We start from the raw sequence: 22,830 nt of genomic DNA on the forward strand, positions 1-22,830 counted from the left end.
TGAGCAGCATACTAAGTAAAGCATGGAACTATGGAAGGATCAACGATATAACATTGAAATTGATTAATAACGTTAAGCAAACACTAAACAGAAACAAAATATTCTTAATAGAATAATTTACTCATAACAAGACCTGACAAATACGATCCTTATCTGGTAACACAAAGCCATTTTCTTGAGGATTCATCAGCAAATTCTCCTTCTATAGGAACGTGCCAGGATCCTTTCTCTGATTCCTGGATGCAATAAACAGAGATTAATACTGCCGCCGAAGGATACTAAAATCTGAAGGAAAGATGCAGTAGCAGGCAATTATGTATGAAAATCTTATATTTTTTACCTGAATGACCAAGGAATATGAAGGTGGCATTTTAAGACGCAAATTAGATTTCACGAAAGTATAATGAACCTGAAAAGTAAAGTTTAACTTCATCAAAAGAGAAACAACATGGAATCAACTGGTCCAAAACTTGACATAAGGTTCAAAAGGTAAGAATTTAGTATTACGCACCTGATGCCGCTCTTTCCACTTGAGGAAAAAGCTGCTACCTAAGAACTCAAAAATGTGATCTCGCATTTCATCATTTGTCACAAGCGAACATTTAAGTTTGACGGCAGCATAAAGCCAGTACCTGGGCAACAAACCACGTCACATACTATACTTAAAACCAGGGAAAAAAAATTCAGTGAAGCTAGAACAAGAATACTTGAGAAATTCAAAAAACAACAATGGCAGAGCCTCTATATGGCCAATCAAAAAGAAGTGACAATTCAGCTAAAACGGAAAAGCAAAGAGCACAGGGTATTCAATTTATATACCAATCATCATTTGAACCATTTGGAGTTGTGTAGAGTGCCCCTTGCGCCCTCCACCAATCAAGTATCTTTCTATTGGAAGGATCAGCTGAAAGTGATCGATAACGTTTGTTGTGAAGAATGATAAGGGGCCATTTCCTTTGACTTGTCTCATACAACTCTTTCACGACAGCTTCCAGCTGCTCTATTCCAATTTTGAGAATATTGAGATATAAGTTATTTCAGTGGTATAATATAATGCACAAAGATAAAATGAAATCAGTAACTCAAGATGAACCTGGGAAATGCTGAACCCGCCATCTGCAAAGTTTTGCTGGTGAAGTGCGACGTTTGCTCCATCAACTACAGCTTCATAATTAGAATTTCTGTCCAACCACGCCTACACAGGGTATCTAACATATTATTAACCGGCGAAGAATAATGAACATGATATCTTACAAACTGAAAAATCATATTTTGCATCATGTTACAAACTGTTACGAATGTACCAGAGGCATAAATATAATCATGTAAGTTAGACAAGAAGTACACACCTGAAAATCACTGAAATTGGACTTGGCTTCTCTTTTCATGGCTAGTGATGCTATCATATCTGCAAACTTCTCAGTCTCAACCCGATCAATATCAACACAATCTAGACGCTGACCACAATTACAACAGCACCCCTCTGAACTGACAGTTGATCTACTAACAACCCATTTCCCCTCCCCCAACCATCCTTGCCCATGAAAACCTCCTCCATTCTTCAACATAACAGCTTTAATCCTATTCTCATCCCAATTCAAACAACCCACTTCCAAACTAAATTTTCTAGAAAACCAACTTTCAATGATTTCCGAAGTTTTCACACTGGTACATCTCACACAATTTCTCAGTTTGTGCAAGTACGAATAAACCTTCTCTTGATTTCCAGTTTCAACGCTCACTTTCAACAATGCAGCTAATTCTGATTCTTCAAGATGAATCCCTAACGAAACCATATAATCCTCAACTGCATAAGCCTTTTCCGCCTCTATCTTATGACAAAAGGCAAACAATGCCGGACCGCAAGTTCTCAACCTAGGTACCGCATTATATTCCCCCATAGTTTTCACAAGTTCAAAAGCAAAATCACTATCTCCTTTCGCAGCAGCGAGTCTTGAAACTGCCGTAATTGTTGCTTCAGTTGGATTAATACCCTTTCCTAACATTTGATTATATATGCTAAAACCTTTATCTATAGCAGGATTTTCTACTGCATCCACAGCTTCTGGTGAACCCAAATCAGGAAATGAACTTGAACACAGATAAATCAGTATATTATAATGATTATGATTCAAATGAAGGTTCTGTGAAACAGCTGTTTCATATAATGCAATTGCACCAGCTAAGTCATTGTTTTTTGAACATGTACCTAGTTCATAGTAAAATTGTCCTTCTGGTAATGGGTTCTTCTTCCTTTTCTTCGTCTGAGGATTCATACACTTGACAACCTCCATATCTCAAATTTCCAAACAAAGCAATAACCCAAACTCCAAAGCAATAATCAAAGTTCCGAATTTAAGCCGTTCGCTATTAAACCTAGAATTTCAGTAAAACAATTCATGAATTAAAAGAATGGAAATTCTTACAAGAATCAAATCAAAACTATTTCTTGATAACACATGAAAAAAAAATAATCAAATTTTCACAGAACCATCTCTTATATGTACAAGTATTTAATCAATTGATTGAATCTAACTAAAAGCAACATCCAAGACCAGTTTTAGAAATTTCAACTACATTATAGATTATCAAGGGAATAGAGAGAACAGATGTGAGATTAAGCAAACGTGAATAGAGAAATTTGAAATACAAAGGGCAAGAGATTTACCTGAGTGATTTTCGATTTCAATTGATCTTGAAACCCTAATTCTTGCTCTTAATCGGGCGAGCGGGACAAATTTGTTGTGATTTTGAAACCCTAATTTGTGGTGGCTGTTAAGGTTTTGTTGGGAGAGTTTGGGAATATAGGCTACTAGACCTACAGGCCAAAGAATAGAAAGACTATTTATTCAACCGCATGGCAGGCACATGGCAAGGTGGTCCGGTTTCCCGTAGTAGGAAGGACCGAAAGAGTAATATTTTGTGGAAAAAACGGTTTTATCAAAAACCCTGAACTCTTCTTCAGAAAATTTCAATCTCAAAGCCTATAAATCAAAAACCCCGGAAATTGACAAGTTGGAAATCTAATTTTCTCCTTCTCACTGAAACCCTAGAAATTTTTGTTTCAACCCGTGGATCGAAACTATTTAAAGGTAAGCGTGATGTTATTTTCTTCAATTAAACTGCATGTAGTGGTTAATCTTCTGATTCGCTGATTTTTTTGTTTTATTCAATTTTTTCTACTTCTTGGTATGGATTTAGTTTAAATATATGAAGTATGATAGAGGTTATTAGTTATTCTGGGATTTCATTATGTGGATAGATTATCGAAAGTATTATTTTGAGTTTATTGTTGATTTTTTCAGCAATAACGGATCTATGTTCTGAGTTTAGTGTAATTGTTAATTAACATGTAATAGAACAAGTGAGGGTTTACTTGAGTTGTGAGATTAGTTAGTTTATATTATTGTTGTTAGTTGATTAGATTGTGGTTAATTTGATTGCCTGTGTATGTGTTTTGGTTCATTTTGATTAGCTAATGATCAATCTCAACTTCTTGCTTTAGCTAGAAATGTTGTCGTGGGTCGTACTTGTTTTAAAATTTGAAATTTCTTATGTTGTCTTTGATAATTGTCTGAAGATATTGATGTGGAACAGGGTGGTAACTTACTATGAACCGCTAATGAAGTCTGGTTACTTTATTTTGTTAGTTGAACTTTTTATTTTGATTGCAGGGTCATGCTGGATTGTTGAATCTCTGTATTGTTGTGCTGGTCGCGGTCAAAAGCAGACTCATCATTGAAAATTTAATGAAGGTTTGTACTTTTCTCCTCAGTATGCTACTCCAGTTCAATTGGAGTGCTTACTAATATATTTCTCAGTTTTAAATCCAATCCTCTTGTGCCCTACAGCTGTTTAGTGTTTGAGTTTTTGCTATGCTCATTATTGCAGTAAGGCTTACTAATTGGATCTGGATTTTGGTTCAGCTCTACATCACTGGGAGACTGGCCACTTTTCTTGTGTAGGTTTGCGTCTACTCTCTAAAAAATTCCCATGCTTACTTTGAAGTAACTGCAGCTCTAGAACTTCCTGACATGAATTTTATTGTACTGTGTTTCTTTAAATTTTAGTCTCATCCTTCCTTTGTTTACAGCTGCTGCTTATATGGTTGAAAAGCTAGCTCAAAGTAAGCTTTTTTCCGAACCAGTAAGTAATAACAAGGTTATTTCATTTTGCATTTCCCTTTAGCCATCAGCATAGCTATCCATAACGACTGTATTCGTTCACAGGATGTGCTTTTAATCTCCCTTGGGACGTTTTAGTTTTTGTACTGGACTTGTCAGTTTGACATGTAGGTGAATATGTTTCCATTTTTCAGCATACGGGACTTCGATTGTTAGTCTTTACTTTAGTTGCTAGTGCCCCCACCACATGTCACAGGAAACCATTTTTAAATGAGATCGGAAAATTGGGTAACTGCTTGGAATTTTAGGATCTCTCCTGAACTAATCACTTAATAAAATACAAATATTAGCTGGCAAGATTCGAACAAAGAAACAGAAAAAAGAACGAATGGTTATTGCTAATTTAGAAGCTTGCTCAGTTACTCTCGCATTTTGCAGGTTGTAATTTCTCTTCACGTAGTTATAACCACCGCTTCAATCCGGTACCCAGTTTGTATGATTGTCAAAATGAGTGTACTCATGCATTTCGACTTAATCCTTACATTCGCCGGATGCATTTGTAAGAGACCCCGGTTGTAACACTAGTGTTTTTTGCTAGTCTTGTGTGGTTGAAGTTGGTGTCATATGCACATACAAATTATAATATGAGGGCGCTTTCCAAGTTCAGTGACAAGTTCATTTCATTGTTTTTATTAGTAAGATGAAATAAAGTTTTGGAGTAGTAGTGTTATGAATTTGTTTGATGGTTGCCTAGTAGTGGTGTTATGAATTTTTTTTTGAAGTTTGATTTGAACAATCTACAATTTTATGCAATTTATCTTCTCATTTACTGTTGTTACTTGTCAAGGCCTGATACCCGCCCGGCCTGGTCTGGCCTGGCCCGTCTTGTTTGACAGGCTTGGACAGGCCATGGTAGTAAATTTCTGATGCTGCCCGGCCCGGCCTGGCCTGTGAAACTTAATGGGTAGTTAGGTTGCTAAGCCTGTCTAGCCCGGCCTGTGATATATTCGGACTAGGGCCGGCCTGCCCGGCCCGATGTACACCCCTAATCAACACTCATGTCAGATAACTAGGGATCTTTGTGAATTTATCCTTCGCTTACCTTAGTTCTTTATATGTCATTGCAGTAAATCTTTTCTCTTGGATCGGACTTTTCTGCTTGATGTTCTTAACTCAATTGTCATAGTTTACTTGAGTTGAATTTCCCCCCATTGTAATAAGTCGTATTGCCTGTTATCTCGTTGCATTCCAAGCTTATTGATGGTCGTCGTTATATGTGATCTGATCAGGTAGTCAGTAAAATGAATTAGTTGTCATATGTGATCTGATCAGGTAGTCAGTAAAGTGAATGAACTACTGTTCCGTACGTCAAACATCTTTTTTCAGTCTAATTCTCATTCTTTGACTGTAGGATTTCACTTGTTTTTTGTTCTGAATGTAACTGAATGAATATATATCCTAGATGTGACTGTGAGTTTGACAAGTTAGATTACATATAAACTGCCTCTTATTGATTCCTCGATGTTTGTTGAACTACTTCTAAGTTATTATCCAGATAGTGTTTAATACTTCGCATTTCCTCAGCATTTCACATCTCAATTTTTGATGATTTTCTATTTTGATTTGTTTTGCAGGAGAACATCGTTGCAGCTCTAGATTGCATTAAACATTTGTACATATTAGCTACACTTGGAGATTGGATATGTATATGGCCTGATTGCCCTGAAGAATTGAGCATTTTGATTCAGTATTAGGTTCAAAAACATAGTAGTTATGTTTGCTTTCGGACTTTCTTTGTCTTTCATTGTCTTGTCTTTTTTTTTTGTTATTTTAAAACAGTTGTCTCGCGGTCTTGGTAATCAAATTTTAATTTTAATTTCAGTAATCAAATTATTTTGTAATTAATTTTATTAGTCAAAATAAAAATTAATTTTGGATTAATTAGTTATTTTTTAATAACGATTATTACATGAAACTAGTTGGAAATCTCACAAACTAAGCTCCAACGACATACTACCACATTGAGGATGACCAGATGAGCTAGGTGCCCGTTTTTATTAATGTCAGAAAAATATATTTGGTTTATTAAGTTTTTGAAACAACCATTTAATCCCATATTGCATCACAAGAGGGTGTTGCCAAAACAAATTTTGGCATGGCCAAGGTATCCCATTTTGCAGCAGAGGGTTTTGCCAGAACAATTTTTTGCACCACCAAAGTATTCCACTTTGCATCATAAGAGGGTGTTGGCAGCACCAAATTATTCCGCTTTGCATCATGAGAGGGTGTTGGCAGCACCAAAGTATTCCATTTAGCATCGGAATAGGGTGTGGCCAAAACAAATTTAGCAGCACCAACGCTATCTAGGCTTTTGTGGATGTAAAAATTGCAGGAAATGGGTCTTGAGGTTGCTGGGTTTGAAGCAGGCACTGATGCTGAAGTATGAGCTGCAAGAAGTGCAAATGATCATGTTGTGGGCACTTACAGACTTGCAGGCACTGATGCTGAAGTATGAGCTGCAAGAAGTGCAAATGATCATGTTGTGGGCACTTACAGACTTGCTCGCAACCAAACTCGGCAATGAGTCGCACTATTATGTCGATTTGAATCGGTTCTAGTTAGATGATTTTGGGGCTTAGATGTCTTTTACTAGGGCTGATTTACTGTCACGTAGGGGCTAACAGCGGTTAATTGTTTTCTCAACAAAAAACAGGATGGAAAAGGTCAAGAGCGTGATATTTAATAAATTCTGAAAAAAACGGTGGCACTTTCTTAAACATCAAATCGGAAGTGTGGCATTTTATTAAAATCCCCCTCAAAAAGAAGAAAACAACGGTTGTGGCAACAAATTCTTATAATAATTAAATAATTAAAAATTATAATTTCTTTTTGCGACAGTATAGTTGGTGAAGCAAGAGATTGTAGTGTGGCAATATACTTCTTGCTACAAGGCTTGTTGCGGCACTTGTGGCGACAACACCACATGAAGGCTAATGCCACCCCCATTAGCTGCTGCAATGATTCAATTTCTTGTAGTGCATTTGTGAAGGAAAACAATCTATCTTTCTTGTAAATTGCCTATGCATGTTGCAACATCTTGAATTGATTGTAAAATTAAGAGTTTAATCGGGAGTTTGCATCGACGCTCTCTCATAGACTTGAATAGATCTTCAGGTAATGCAGATCAGAGTGCATTTTAATTTGCAACTAGTCCAAGTTGGAAATATATGTTAATATATCTTCACGAAAGAAATACACCTCGCTCGACAAAGAAAGCATAGTACGAGATTCAGCTGTTTATAACGGTGAAGTGCATAAATTTAAAATTCAAATTCATTTAAAAATCCAACAAAATCCCCCTGGAGATCAAAATCACATACAATATTCAGCAAGTTCCAACTACTATTCAATCTTGTGTAGGGAAGAAACAATTTACTGCAAATCCACCATCGACACAAATGACTTGGCCAGTGATGTACGAAGCACAAGGTAGGGACAAGAATGCCACAAGAGATGAAACTTCATTTGAAGAGATAGAAACACCTGAAGAGAGACCTCGAAGAGGGAGAAGAAGAAACAACTCGAATAAGAAAAAAGAAACACTCTCCCCGGCACCGCAACCGACACTCTCCACGACACCGACATCCTCCCCGGCACTGACAACCTCTTCGCTGAAGAGGAAGTCCCTCTGAGTGGAATAGCTGAAGAGGAAATCCTTCTTAGTCAAATAAAGGCTTCACTAAGAGCTGAAAGAGTTCGAGAAAAAGAAGCTGTAGAAAGAGATCGATTAGAGAGAGAACAAGCATCTACCAACGCCCTCTTCGCTGATGAAAAAGTCCCTCTGGCTGAAAACTTAGCTACACTAAGAGCAGAAAAAGTTCGAGAAAAAGAAGCTGCAAAAAGAGATCGATTAGAGAGAGAAAAAGCAGCTGCAGCTGCCGAAAAAATTCGTCTGAGAGCAATTGGAGCAAGAGAGAAAGAGCTCGGAGAGAGAGAGAAACACCTGAAGAGAGAGCTCGAAGAGAGAGAGAAGAAGAAACAGCTCGAGTTAGAAGAAGAAACACTCTCCCCGGCACCGGAACCGACACTCCCCACGGCACCGACACTCTCCCCGGCACTGACACCCTCTTCGCTAAAGAGGAAGTCCCTCTGAGTGGAATAGCTGAAGAGGAAATCCTTCTGAGTGAAATAAATGCTTCACTAAGAGCAGAAAGATTTAGAGAAAAAGAAGCTGCAGAAAGAGATCGATTAGATAGAGAACAAGCAGCTACCAATGCCCTCTTCGCTGATGAGAAAGTCCCTCTGGCTGAAAACTTAGCTTCACTAAGAGCAGAAAAAGTTCGAGAAAAATAAGCTGCAAAAAGAAATCGATTAGAGAGAGAAAAAGCAGCTGCAGCTGCCGAAAAAAATCGTCTGAGAGCAATTGGAGCAAGGGAGAAAGAGCTCGGAGAGAGAGAGAAACACCTGAAGAGAGAGCTCGAAGAGAGATAAGAAGAAACAACTCGAGTAAGAAGAAGAAACACACTCCCCGGCACCGGAACCGACACTCTCCACGGCACCAACACTCTCCCCGGTACTGACACTCTCTTCGCTGAAGAGGAAGTCCCTCTGAGTGGAATAGCTGAAGAGGAAATCCTTCTGAGTGAAATAAAGGCTTCACTAAGAGCAGACAGAGTTTGAGAAAAAGAAGCTGCAGAAAGTGATCGATTAGAGAGAGAACAAGCAGCTACCAACGCCCTCTTCGCTGATGAGAAAGTCCCTCTGGCTGAAAACTTAGCTACACTAAGAGCAGAAAAAGTTCGAGAAAAAGAAGCTGCAAAAAGAGATCGATTAGAGAGAGAAAAAGCAGCTGCAGCTGCCGAAAAAAATCGTCTGAGAGCAATTGGAGCAAGAGAGAAAGAGCCCGGAGAGAGAGAGAAACACCTGAAGAGAGAGCTCGAAGAAACAGAGAAGAAGAAACAACTCGATTAAGAAGAAGAAACACTCTCCCCGGCACAGGAACCGACACTCTCCACGGCACCGACACTCTCCCCGGCAATGACACTCTCTTCGCTGAAGAGGAAGTCCCTCTGAGTGGAATAGCTTAAGAGGAAATCCTTCTGAGTTAAATAAAGGCTTCATTAAGAGCAGAAAGAGTTCGAGAAAAAGAAGCTGCAGAAAGAGATCGATTAGAGAGAGCACAAGCAGCTACCAACGCCCTCTTCGCTGATGAGAAAGTCCCTCTGAATGAAACCTTAGCTACACTAAGATCAGAAAAAGTTCGAGAAAAAGAAGCTGCAAAAAGAGATCGATTAGAGAGAGAAAAACAGCTGCAGCTGTCGAAAAAGATCGTCTGAGAGCAATTGGAGCAAGGGAGAAAGGGCTCGGAGAGAGAGAGAGAAACACCTGAAGAGAGAGCTCGAAGAGAGTGAGAAGAAGAAACAACTCGAGTAAGAAGAAGAAACACTCTCCCCGGCACCGGAACCGACACTCTCCACGGCACCGACACTCTCCCCGGCAATGACACTCTCTTCGCTGAAGAGGAAGTCCCTCTGAGTGGAATAGCTTAAGAGGAAATCCTTCTGAGTTAAATAAAGGTTTCACTAAGAGCAGAAAGAGTTCGAGAAAAAGAAGCTGCAGAAAGAGATCGATTAGAGAGAGAACAAGCAGCTACCAACGCCCTCTTCGCGGATGAGAAAGTCCCTCTGGATGAAAACTTAGCTACACTAAGATCAGAAAAAGTTCGAGAAAAAGAAGCTGCAAAAAGAGATCGATTAGAGAGAGAAAAACAGCTGCAGCTGTCGAAAAAGATCGTCTGAGAGCAATTGGAGCAAGGGAGAAAGAGCTCGGAGAGAGAGAGAAACACACCTGAAGAGAGAGCTCGAAGAGAGTGAGAAGAAGAAACAACTCGAGTAAGAAGAAGAAACACTCTCCCCGGAACCAGAACCGACACTCTCCACGGCACCGACACTCTCCCCAGCACTGACACCCTCTTCGCTGAAGAGGAAGTCCCTCTGAGTTGAATAGCTGAAGAGAAAATCCTTCTGAGTGAAATAAAGGCTTCACTAAGAGCAGAAAGAGTTCGAGAAAAAGAAGCTGCAGAAAGAGATAGATTAGAGAGAGAACAAGCAGCTACCAACGCCCTCTTCGCTGATGAGAAAGTCCATCTGGCTGAAAACTTAGCTACACTAAGATCAGAAAAAGTTCGAGAAAAAGAAGCTGCAAAAAGAGATCGATTAGAGAGAGAAAAAGCAGTTGCAGCTGCCGAAAAAAATCGTCTGAGAGCAATTGGAGCAAGAGAGAAAGAGCTCGGAGAGAGATAAAACACCTGAAGAGAGAACTCGAAGAGAGATAAGAAGAAACAGCTCGAGTAAGAAGAAGAAACACTCTCCCCGGCACCGGAACCGACACTCTCCACGGCACCAACACTCTCCCCGGCACTGACACCCTCTTCGCTGAAAAGGAAGTCCCTCTGAGTGGAATAGCTGAAGAGGAAATCCTTCTGAGTGAAATAAAAGCTTCACTAAGAGCAGAAAGAGTTCGAGAAAAAGAAGCTGCAGAAAGAGATCGATTAGAGAGAGAACAATCAGCTATCAATGCCCTCTTCGCTGATGAGAAAGTCCCTCTGGCTGAAAACTTAGTTTCACTAAGAGAGCAGAAAAAGTTCGAGAAAAATAAGCTGCAAAAAGAAATCGATTAGAGAGAGAAAAAGCAGCTGCAGCTGCCGAAAAAGATCGTCTGAGAGCAATTGGAGCAAGAGAGAAAGAGTTCGGAGAGAGAGAGAAACACCTGAAGAGAGAGCTCGAAGAGAGAGAAGAAGAAACAGCTCGAGTAAGAAGAAGAAACACTCTCCCCGGCACCGGAACGACACTCTCCACGGCACCGACACTCTCTTCGCTGAAGAGGAAGTCCCTCTGAGTGGAATAGCTGAAGAGGAAATCCTTCTGAGTGAAATAAAGGCTTCACTAAGAGCAGAAAGAGTTCGAGAAAAAGAAGCTGCAGAGAGAGATCGATTAGAGAGAGAACAAGCAGCTACCAACGCCCTCTTCGCTGATGAGAAAGTCCCTCTGGCTGAAAAATTAGCTTCACTAAGAGAAGAAAAAATTCGAGAAAAAGAAGCTGCAAAAAGAGATCGATTAGAGAGAGAAAAACAGCTGCAGCTGTCGAAAAAGATCGTCTGAGAGCAATTGGAGCAAGGGAGAAAGAGCTCGGAGAGAGAGAGAGAAACACCTGAAGAGAGAGCTCGAAGAGAGTGAGAAGAAGAAACAACTCGAGTAAGAAGAAGAAACACTCTCCCCGGGACCGGAACCGACACTCTCCACGGCACCGACACTCTCCCCGGCAATGACACTCTCTTCGCTGAAGAGGAAGTCCCTCTGAGTGGAATAGCTTAAGAGGAAATCCTTCTGAGTTAAATAAAGGTTTCACTAAGAGCAGAAAGAGTTCGAGAAAAAGAAGCTGCAGAAAGAGATCGATTAGAGAGAGAACAAGCAGCTACCAACGCCCTCTTCGCGGATGAGAAAGTCCCTCTGGATGAAAACTTAGCTACACTAAGATCAGAAAAAGTTCGAGAAAAAGAAGCTGCAAAAAGAGAACGATTAGAGAGAGAAAAAGCAGCTGCAACTGTCGAAAAAGATCGTTTGAGAGCAATTGGAGCAAGAGAGAAAGCTCGGAGAGAGAGAGAAACACCTGAAGATAGAGCTCGAGTAAGAAGAAAAAACACTCTCCCCGACACCGGAACCGACACTCTCCACGGCACCGACACTCTCCACGGCACCGGAACCGACACTCTCTTCGCTGAAGAGGAAGTCCCTCTGAGTGGAATAGCTGAAGAGGAAATCCTTCTCAGTGAAATAAAGGCTTCACTAAGAGCAGAAAGAGTTCGAGAAAAAGAAGCTGCAGAAAGAGATCGATTAGAGAGAGAACAAGCAGCTACCAACGCCCTCTACGCTGATGAGAAAGTCCCTCTGGCTGAAAACTTAGCTTCACTAAGAGCAGAAAAAGTTCGAGAAAAAGAAGCTTCAAAAAGAGATCGATTAGAGAGAGAAAAAGCAGCTGCAGCTGTCGAAAAAGATCGTCTGAGAGCAATTGGAGCAAGAGAGAAAGAGCTCGGAGAGAGAGAGAAACACCTGAAGAGAGAGCTCGAAGAGAGATAAGAAGAAACAACTCGAGTAAGAAGAAGAAACACACTCCCCGGCACCGGAACCGACACTCTCCACGGCACCAACACTCTCCCCGGTACTGACACTCTCTTCGCTGAAGAGGAAGTCCCTCTGAGTGGAATAGCTGAAGAGGAAATCCTTCTGAGTGAAATAAAGGCTTCACTAAGAGCAGAACGAGTTCGAGAAAAAGAAGCTGCAGAAAGAGATCGATTAGAGAGAGAACAAGCAGCTACCAACGCCCTCTTCGTTGATGAGAAAGTCCCTCTGGATGAAAACTTAGCTTCACTAAGAGCAGAAAAAGTTCGAGAAAAAGAAGCTGCAAAAAGAGAACGATTAGAGAGAGAAAAAGCAGCTGCAGATGCCGAAAAAGATCTTCTGAGAGCAATTGGAGCAAGAGAGAAAGAGCTCGGAGAGAGAGAGAAACACCTGAAGAGAGAGCTCGAAGAGAGAAAAGAAGAAACAGCTCGAGTAAGAAGAAGAAACACTCTCCCCGGCACCGGAACCGACACTCTCCACGACACCGACACTCTCTTCGCTGAAGAGGAAGTCCCTCTGAGTGGAATAGCTGAAGAGGAAATCCTTCTGAGTGAAATAAAGGCTTCACTAAGAGCAGAAAGAGTTCGAGAAAAAGAAGCTGCAGAAAGAGATCGATTACAGAGAGAATAAGCAGCTACCAACGCCCTCTTCGCTGATGATAAAGTCCCTCTGGCTGAAAACTTAGCTTCACTAAGAGGAAAAAAAGTTCGAGAAAAAGAAGATTCAAAAAGACATCGATTAGAGAGAGAAAAAGCAGCTGCAGCTGCCGAAAAAGATCATCTGAGAGCAATTGGAGCAAGAAAGAAAGAGCTCGGAGAGAGAGAGAAACACCTGAAAAGAGAGCGCGAAGAGAGAGAGAAGAAGAAACAGCTCGAGTAAGAAGAAGAAACACTCTCCCCGGCACCGGAACCGACACTCTCCACGACACCGACACTCTCTCCGGCACTGACACCCTCTTCGCTGAAGAGGAAGTCCCTCTGAGTGGAATAGCTGAAGAGAAGATCCTTCTGAGTGAAATAAAGGCTTCACTAAGAGTAGAAAGAGTTCGAGAAAAAGAAGTTGCAGAAAGAGATCGATTAGAGAGAGAACAAGCAGCTACCAACACCCTCTTCGCTGATGAGAAAGTCCCTTTGGCTGAAAACTTAGCTTCACTAAGAGCAGAAAAAGTTCGAGAAAAAGAAACTGCAAGAAGAGATCGATTAGAGAGAGAAAAAGCAGCTGCAGCAGCCCAAAAAAGATCTTCTGAGAGTAATTGGAGCAAGAGAGAAAGAGCTCAGAGAGAGAGAAAAACACCTGAAGAGAGAGCTCGAAGAGAGAGAAGAAGAAACAGCTCGAGTAAGAAGAAAAAACACTCTCCCCGGCACCGGAACCGACACTCTCCACGGCACCGACACTCTCCCCGGCACCGGAACCGACACTCTCTTCGCTGAAGTGGAATCCCCTCTAAGTGGAATAGCTGAAGAGGAAATCCTTCTGAGTGAAATAAAGGCTTCACTAAAAGCAGAAAGAGTTCGAGAAAAAGAAGCTGCATAAAGAGATCGATTAGAGAGTGAACAAGCAGCTACCAACGCCCTCTTCGCTGATGAGAAAGTCCCTCTAGCTGAAAACTTAGCTTCACTAGGAGCAGAAAAAGTTCGAGAAAAAGAAGCTGCAAAAAGAGATCGATTAGAGAGAGAAAAAGCAGCTGCAACTGTCGAAAAAGATCGTTTGAGAGCAATTGGATCAAGAGAGAAAGCTCGGAGAGAGAGAGAAACACCTGAAGATAGAGCTCGAGTAAGAATAAAAACACTCTCCCCGACACCGGAACCGACACTCTCCACGGCACCGACACTCTCCACGGCACCGGAACCGACACTCTCTTCGCTGAAGAGGAAGTCCCTCTGAGTGGAATAGCTGAAGAGGAAATCCTTCTGAGTGAAATAAAGGCTTCACTAAGAGCAGAAAGAGTTCGAGAAAAAGAAGCTGCAGAAAGAGATCGATTAGAGAGAGAACAAGCAGCTACCAACGCCCTCTACGCTGATGAGAAAGTCCCTATGGCTGAAAACTTAGCTTCACTAAGAGCAGAAAAAGTTCGAGAAAAAGAAGCTTCAAAAAGAGATCGATTAGAGAGAGAAAAAGCAGCTGCAGCTGTCGAAAAAGATCGTCTGAGAGCAATTGGAGCAAGAGAGAAAGAGCTCAGAGAGAGAGAGAAAAACACCTGAAGAGAGAGCTCGAAGAGAGAGAAGAAGAAACAGCTCGAGTAAGAAGAAAAACACTCTCCCCGGCATCGGAACCGACACTCTCCACGGCACCGACACTCTCCCCGGCACCGGAACCGACACTCTCTTCGCTGAAGAGGAAGCCCCTCTAAGTGGAATAGCTGAACAGGAAATCCTTCTGAGTGAAATAAAGGATTCACTAAGAGCAGAAAGAGTTCGAGAAAAAGAAGCTGCAGAAAGAGATCGATTAGAGAGAGAACAAGCAGCTACCAACACCCTCTTCGCTGATGAGAAAGTCCCTCTGGCTGAAAACTTAGCTTCACTAAGAGCAGAAAAAGTTCGAGAAAAAGAAACTGCAAAAAGAGATCGATTAGAGAGAGAAAAAGCAGCTGCAGCTGCCGAAAAAGATCGTCTGAGAGCAATTGAAGTAAGAGAGAAAGAGCTCGGAGAGAGAGAGAAACACCTGAAGAGAGATAGAAGAAGAAACAACTCGAGTAAGAAGAAGACACACTCTCCCCGGCACCGGAACCGACACTCTCCACGGCACCGACACTCTCCCCGGCACTGACACCCTTTTCGCTGAAGAGGAAGTCCCTCTGAGTGGAATAGCTGAAGAGGAGATCCTTCTGAGTGAAATAAAGGCTTCACTAAGAACAGATAGTTCGAGAAAAAGAAGCTGCAGAAAAAGATCGATTAGAGAGAGAACAAGCAGCTACCAACGCCCTCTTCGCTGATGAAAAAGTCCCTTTTGCTGAAAACTTAGCTTCACTAAGAGCAGAAAAAGTTCGAGTAAAAGAAGCTGGAAAAAGAGATCGATTAGAGAGAGAAAAAACAGCTGCAGCAGCCGAAAAAAGATCGTCTGAGAGCAATTGGAGCAAGAGAGAAAGAGCTCAGAGAGAGAGAGAAAAACACCTGAAGAGAGAGCTCGAAGAGAGAGAAGAAGAAACAGCTCGAGTAAGAAGAAAAACACTCTCCCCGGCATCGGAACCGACACTCTCCACGGCACCGACACTCTCCCCGGCACCGGAACCGACACTCTCTTCGCTGAAGAGGAAGCCCCTCTAAGTGGAATAGCTGAACAGGAAATCCTTCTGAGTGAAATAAAGGATTCACTAAGAGCAGAAAGAGTTCGAGAAAAAGAAGCTGCATAAAGAGATCGATTAGAGAGTGAACAAGCAGCTACCAATGCCCTCTTCGCTGATGAGAAAGTCCCTCTGGCTGAAAACTTAGATTCACTAAGAGCAGAAAAAGTTCGAGAAAAAGAAGCTGCAAAAAGAGATCGATTAGAGAGAGAAAAAGCAGCTGCAACTGTCGAAAAAGATCGTTTGAGAGCAATTGGAGCAAGAGAGAAAGCTCGGAGAGAAAGCTCGGAGAGAGAGAGAAACACCTGAAGATAGATCTCGAAGAAAGAGAGAAGAAGATACAGCTCGAGTAAGAAGAAAAAACACTCTCCCCGACACCGGAACCGACACTCTCCACGGCACCGACACTCTGCCCGGCACCGGAACCGACACTCTCTTCGCTGAAGAGGAAGTCCCTCTGAGTGGAATAGCTGAAGAGGAAATCCTTCTGAGTGAAATAAAGGCTTCACTAAGAGCAGAAAGAGTTCGAGAAAAAGAAGCTGCAGAAAGAGATCGATTACAGAGAGAACAAGCAGCTACCAACGCCCTCTACGCTGATGAGAAAGTCCCTCTGGCTGAAAACTTAGCTTCACTAAGAGCAGAAAAAGTTCGAGAAAAAAAAGCTGCAAAAAGAGAACGATTAGAGAGAGAAAAAGCAGTTGCAGCTGCCGAAAAAGATCGCCTGAAAGCAATTGTAGCAAGAGAGAAAGAGCTCGGAGATAGAGAGAAACATCTGAAGAGAGAGCTCGAAGAGAGAGAGAAGAAGAAACAGCTCGAGTAAGAAGAAAAAACACTCTCCCCGACACCGGAACCGACACTCTCCACGACACCGACACTCTCCCCGGCACTGACACACTCTTCGCTGAAGAGGAAGTCCCTCTGAGTGGAATAGCTGAAGAGGAAATCCTTCTGAGTGAAATAAAGGCTTCACTAAGAGCAGAAAGAGTTCGAGAAAAAGAAGCTGCAGAAAGAGATCGATTACAGAGAGAACAAGCAGCTACCAACGCCCTCTTCACTGATGAGAAAGTCCCTCTGGATGAAAACTTAGCTTCACTAAGAGCAGAAAAAGTTTGAGAAAAAGAAGCTGCAAAAAGAGATCGATTAGAGAGAGAAAAAGCAGCTGCAGCTGCCGAAAAAGATCGTCTGAGTGCAATTGGAGCAAGAGAGAAAGAGCTCGGAGAGAGAGAAAAACACCTGAAGATAGAGCTCGAAGAGAGAGAAGAAGAAACAGCTCGAGTAAGAAGAAGAAACACTCTCCCCGGCACCGGAACCGACACTCTCCACGGCACCGACACTCTCCACGGCACTGACACCCTCTTCGCTGAAGAGGAAGTCCCTCTGAGTGGAATAGCTGAAGAGGAAATCCTTCTGAGTGAAATAAAGGCTTCACTAAGAGCAGAAAGAGTTCGAGAAAAAGAATCTGCAGAAAGAGATCGATTAGAGAGAGAACAAGAAGCTACCAACCCTCTTCGCTGATGAGAAAGTCCCTATGGCTGAAAACTTAGCTTCACTAAGAGCAGAAAAAGTTTGAGATAAAGAAGCTGCAAAAAAAGATCGATTAGAGAGAGAAAAAGCAGCTGCAGCTGCCGAAAAAAATCGTCTGAGAGCAATTGGAGTAAGAGAGAAAGAGCTCGGAGAGAGAGAAACACCTGAAGAAAGAGCTCGAAGATAAAGATAAGAAGAAACACTCGAGTAAGAAGAAGAAACACTCTCCCCGGCACCGGAACCGACACTCTCCACGGCACCGACACTCTCCCGGCACTTCCAACACTCATGTCAGATAACTAGGGATCTTTGTGAATTTATCCTTCGCTTACCTTAGTTCTTTATATGTCATTGCAGTAAATCTTTTCTCTTGGATCGGACTTTTCTGCTTGATGTTCTTAACTCAATTGTCATAGTTTACTTGAGTTGAATTTCCCCCCATTGTAATAAGTCGTATTGCCTGTTATCTCGTTGCATTCCAAGCTTATTGATGGTCGTCGTTATATGTGATCTGATCAGGTAGTCAGTAAAATGAATTAGTTGTCATATGTGATCTGATCAGGTAGTCAGTAAAGTGAATGAACTACTGTTCCGTACGTCAAACATCTTTTTTCAGTCTAATTCTCATTCTTTGACTGTAGGATTTCACTTGTTTTTTGTTCTGAATGTAACTGAATGAATATATATCCTAGATGTGACTGTGAGTTTGACAAGTTAGATTACATATAAACTGCCTCTTATTGATTCCTCGATGTTTGTTGAACTACTTCTAAGTTATTATCCAGATAGTGTTTAATACTTCGCATTTCCTCAGCATTTCACATCTCAATTTTTGATGATTTTCTATTTTGATTTGTTTTGCAGGAGAACATCGTTGCAGCTCTAGATTGCATTAAACATTTGTACATATTAGCTACACTTGGAGATTGGATATGTATATGGCCTGATTGCCCTGAAGAATTGAGCATTTTGATTCAGTATTAGGTTCAAAAACATAGTAGTTATGTTTGCTTTCGGACTTTCTTTGTCTTTCATTGTCTTGTCTTTTTTTTTGTTATTTTAAAACAGTTGTCTCGCGGTCTTGGTAATCAAATTTTAATTTTAATTTCAGTAATCAAATTATTTTGTAATTAATTTTATTAGTCAAAATAAAAATTAATTTTGGATTAATTAGTTATTTTTTAATAACGATTATTACATGAAACTAGTTGGAAATCTCACAAACTAAGCTCCAACGACATACTACCACATTGAGGATGACCAGATGAGCTAGGTGCCCGTTTTTATTAATGTCAGAAAAATATATTTGGTTTATTAAGTTTTTGAAACAACCATTTAATCCCATATTGCATCACAAGAGGGTGTTGCCAAAACAAATTTTGGCATGGCCAAGGTATCCCATTTTGCAGCAGAGGGTTTTGCCAGAACAATTTTTTGCACCACCAAAGTATTCCACTTTGCATCATAAGAGGGTGTTGGCAGCACCAAATTATTCCGCTTTGCATCATGAGAGGGTGTTGGCAGCACCAAAGTATTCCATTTAGCATCGGAATAGGGTGTGGCCAAAACAAATTTAGCAGCACCAACGCTATCTAGGCTTTTGTGGATGTAAAAATTGCAGGAAATGGGTCTTGAGGTTGCTGGGTTTGAAGCAGGCACTGATGCTGAAGTATGAGCTGCAAGAAGTGCAAATGATCATGTTGTGGGCACTTACAGACTTACTCGCAACCAAACTCGGCAATGAGTCGCACTATTATGTCGATTTGAATCGGTTCTAGTTAGATGATTTTGGGACTTAGATGTCTTTTACTAGGGCTGATTTATTGCCACGTAGGCGCTAACAGCGGTTAATTGTTTTCTCATCAAAAAACAGGATGGAAAAGGTCAAGAGCGTGATATTTAATAAATTCTGAAGAAAACGGTGGCACTTTCTTAAACATCAAATCGGAAGTGTGGCATTTTATTAAAATCCCCCTCAAAAAAAAAAGAAAACAACGGATGTGGCAACAAATTCTTATAATAAGTAAATAATTAAAAATTATAATTTCTTTTTGCGACAGTATAGTTGGTGACGCAAGAGATTGTAGTGTGGCAATATACTTCTTGCTACAAGGCCTGTTGCGGCACTTGTGGTGACAACACCACATGAAGGCTAATGCCACCCCCATTAGCTGCTGCAATGATTCAATTTCTTGTAGTGCATTGTGAAGGAAAACAATCTATCTTTCTTGCAAATTGCCTATGCATGTTGCAACATCTTGAATTGATTGTAAAATTAAGAGTTTAATCGGGAGTTTGCATCGACGCTCTCTCATAGACTTGAATAGATCTTCAGGTAATGCAGATCAGAGTGCATTTTAATTTGCAACTAGTCCAAGTTGGAAATATATGTTAATATATCTTCACGAAAGAAATACACCTCGCTCGACAAAGAAAGCATAGTACGAGATTCAGCTGTTTATAACGGTGAAGTGCATGAATTTAAAATTCAAATTCATTTAAAAATCCAACAAAATCCCCCTGGAGATCAAAATCACATACAATATTCAGCAAGTTCCAACTACTATTCAATCTTGTGTAGGGAAGAAACCATTTACTGCAAATCCACCATCGACACAAATGACTTGGCCAGTGATGTACGAAGCACAAGGGAGGGACAAGAATGCCACAAGAGATGAAACTTCATTTGGGTTCCCAAGACGCCTCATAGGAGTTCTAGCTACGATAGAGTCTTCAAGCCCTTCAAATAATAGCAGATCATGTTCTGCAAGCCTGGTTCTAATATACCATGGTGCTACGCTATTGACCCGTATCTTATCTTTCGCCCATTCACAAGCAAAGTTCTTTGTGACTTGATTAATAGCTCCTAAATTGAATACAACAGCAATGAGGCTTGCATACAAAATTGACAAAGATATGGCGTGTATTAATCAGAATTCAAACGTACCATTACATGCCGCATAACTGGACACCTTCGGTGCAGCAACAATGCCCGCAACAGATGTAATGAACACAATGCTTCCTGAGCCAGAGGCTTTCAAGAGAGAGTGTGCTAGTTTTGATAAATAGTAGCTAGAGTCGAAGTTAGTAGACATAACTTTCGCATGGTCCTCATCTGTGTAATCCACGGTGTCTTTGAACACAGCTCCCCCAACGTTGTTAACCTAAGCCATTACACAGACTCTCATCAGTTAGGTAATGGCGGATCAAAGATAGGAAGGGGCAAAAAAAAAATAAAAAAAAGATCCACTAAATTAGACTAACAATGAATAAGAAAAACTTACAAGGATGTTTAGTTTGCCCCCAAAAACAGATGAAATAGTCTTGATTAATTTCTCTCTATCAACCGAAACTGAAGCATCACTGACCGAACCAGTCACTGTATAGCCTTTTTCTCTCCAATTTCGCAAGCACTCCTCGATTTCATTTTCATGTCGAGAAGTGATATGAACAGCTGCACCAAATCCAGCCAACTCCTCGACGATAGCGTGTCCAATCCCTTTGGTTCCGCCAGTGACAAGTGCAGTCTTTCCCTTAAGAGACCATCTAAGACTTGGATCACTACTACTTTGTGCATAATTCATGTTTACAGTAATATATTTTCTCTGCAACTGTAGTAAGATCTGCATTGCATCAATTTATATACATCAACAATTTGATTATCACCTAAGACCGTTTGGCATGGGAAGTAGATAATAGTGTAGGTACACTAGTCAGTCACAGTCACAGGACTGATTTCGTTTGTTGGACAAGCTGAAAAAACACCTAAGAGATTTATACGTACTGCTGCTACCTTATATCCCTTGATCTGTTCTTTTAGCTCTGATTTTGAGTAGTCACTCCAAAAGAAATTGATAAACTTGGGTCCTGCAAATAAATACAAACAAACAAACGCATAGAAGATGACATCTAAGAATGAGAACAATGAGCATGAACCCTAAAATGGACATACATACACCATCAAGAAGAACTGAATCAAGAAAACCAAATAATAGGAAGTTGGTACCTTTTTCACAAATATTCTTCAAGATCTACGAAAGAAGGTTCAAAGAGAGGATTGGAGGGAGGAGGCATTCAGTTCAGTTTCTAACATAGAAGAGAGGAGAGAGAATAGAAAAACATCCGGTAAAGATGAGATCGAATCTTAACGTATAAGATCAACTTTCCGGCATTTCTATCAAGAAGTCACATGATTCACGTGACTCACTCTACTGTACCACGAGTCTACTTGTAGTTTTTTACTCCTTTGAGGAACATCAAGCAAGGTTTCATATAATGGCCGGCAACAAAAAAAAAGAAGTGCAGGTTAGCAGTGCTGTCCTTCAACAACCACGTGCAACTTCAGAAATCACGAGTTCCATCAATGGGGATGAATCAAGGGTTGTGATTGAAAATCAAAGCGAGTCGGCAATTGGTCACGAAACTAACTTATTGGAATTCGACACATGGAACAACAATCCATCAGCAGCTGGAAACGAAAGACTAGCTGATTCTGTTAACGCACAGAATGAGACAGCCAAGGAGGTGACTATACGCAGCAGTTTCAACCCGAACCACTTCTCAAGCCCAAGGAAAGGAGAAGAAAAATATAGATTGCTAAGCCCAATATTCAAAGGTCTATATTAACTCAAGCCCAAAGAAAGGAGAAGAAAAATAAAGATTGCTAAGCCCAATATTCAAAGGTAAAACTACAGGGAGACCCATTCCTACACTTTTTCGTACTATGAAATCCACACGCGTGAAATATCGCACGCGCACCCAGAATTCCGATGAAAATTGTTCCGTCACCCAGAGTTTTCGAAATTACGCTTTTTTTATTTCCCAGTTTAACCTCACCAATCAAAACCTCGGTTCACAGTTTATTCCTTCAGTTTCTGTTTTGAGATATTCAGTTTCGAGAGAGAGATTTATAGTTGAGCGATTGAGAAGGAGATAAAATACCAGCGAGCGATTGAGAAGGAGATAGAATACCACCGAGAGCTGAAGAAGGAGAGGATTTGGGAGATTGAATTTACTCAGCGAAGATAATTCAAGCTTTAGCCTCATTTTCAGTTTCTGAGATTAAGTTTCGAGAGATTGATAGCTTAGAGATTGAGAAGGAGCTGATTGAGAGATTTAATTTACTCTGAAATTAAAGGTTCAGGTTCGTTCGAGCTACATTCCAATCTTGATTTTGAATTTTGTTTAATATTGATTCGATTCTAGGTTTTAGTTTCTGTGAGATTAGGATCTATTATTTTAGGTTTCTGAAGCTTAATTTAGGTTTTCGAATCGGTTTTTAGATCTTTTAAGCTTGCTTTTGATTTTTTTTGATTTTTCTAGGTTCTGAAATTGTTACGATCAATGTAGATATTTTCGATTCAATCTTTTTGTTTCGATTTCATGTTCGGATACCAATTTTTTAGGTTTTGCTTCTGTTGTATTCGATTTTTCATTTGATTTGTTTTTCCACTCCTATTTTTATCTGTTTTCTGTTACGTTAATGGAGATGTTATTGATTTTGGTATCTTGTTGATTTCTGATCTGATTATGGTTAATGTAGACTGTCTTTGCTGTTGTTGATTAGATCTTTTAATTTTTGAGTAAGAATTCTTATGAAGCAATATGCAGGATAGATATGTTTGATTTTTTCTCTTTTTTTGTTTTTGCAGGGTGAAATGCCTGCTGCTAGCTCAGTAGCTGTAATTCATCACTTTAGTGAATTCTCTCATGTTGATGTTAACAC

At 40.7% G+C, this 22,830-nt stretch overlaps 2 protein-coding genes and 1 long non-coding RNA gene across 5 annotated transcripts; 1 reads left to right on the forward strand and 2 right to left on the reverse strand.

Moving 5' to 3' along the window:
* Positions 1–9: 9 nt before the first annotated feature.
* LOC113320319 (proteinaceous RNase P 2-like) lies at positions 10–2,877 on the reverse strand. Its single transcript, XM_026568239.1, has 7 exons — positions 2,669–2,877; positions 1,350–2,376; positions 1,094–1,195; positions 820–995; positions 512–632; positions 341–409; positions 10–236 (listed from the first exon to the last, which is right to left on the reverse strand). Exons 2-7 carry the CDS (start codon positions 2,292–2,294, stop codon positions 150–152), a joined length of 1,500 nt encoding a protein of 499 aa, XP_026424024.1. The 5' UTR covers positions 2,295–2,376; positions 2,669–2,877; the 3' UTR covers positions 10–149.
* Positions 2,878–5,905, forward strand: LOC113320320. Its single transcript, XR_003346034.1, has 5 exons — positions 2,878–3,092; positions 3,675–3,755; positions 3,892–3,961; positions 4,094–4,146; positions 5,759–5,905. It is a non-coding gene; the product is annotated as an uncharacterized LOC113320320 (long non-coding RNA).
* A 1,434-nt stretch (positions 5,906–7,339) lies between these two features.
* On the reverse strand, positions 7,340–21,310 carry LOC113320144 (tropinone reductase homolog At5g06060-like). 3 transcript variants are annotated; one of them, XM_026568081.1, is made up of 6 exons: positions 21,112–21,310; positions 20,899–20,972; positions 20,390–20,728; positions 20,053–20,269; positions 19,792–19,971; positions 7,340–7,649 (listed from the first exon to the last, which is right to left on the reverse strand). In XM_026568081.1, the coding sequence occupies exons 3-6, from the start codon at positions 20,687–20,689 to the stop codon at positions 7,531–7,533; spliced, it is 816 nt and encodes a 271-aa protein (XP_026423866.1). In that variant the 5' UTR covers positions 20,690–20,728; positions 20,899–20,972; positions 21,112–21,310; the 3' UTR covers positions 7,340–7,530. The 3 variants fall into 3 exon arrangements, with proteins under 3 accessions (XP_026423866.1, XP_026423867.1, XP_026423865.1); XM_026568082.1 differs by lacking the exon at positions 7,340–7,649 and having other exon boundaries at positions 19,482–19,971; positions 20,890–20,972; positions 21,112–21,308; XM_026568080.1 differs by lacking the exon at positions 7,340–7,649 and having other exon boundaries at positions 19,482–19,971; positions 21,112–21,307.
* Between the last annotated feature and the right edge of the window lie 1,520 nt (positions 21,311–22,830).

Source organism: Papaver somniferum, chromosome 11, assembly GCF_003573695.1.
Source record: "Papaver somniferum cultivar HN1 chromosome 11, ASM357369v1, whole genome shotgun sequence".
NCBI classification, from domain to species: Eukaryota; Viridiplantae; Streptophyta; class Magnoliopsida; order Ranunculales; family Papaveraceae; genus Papaver; species Papaver somniferum.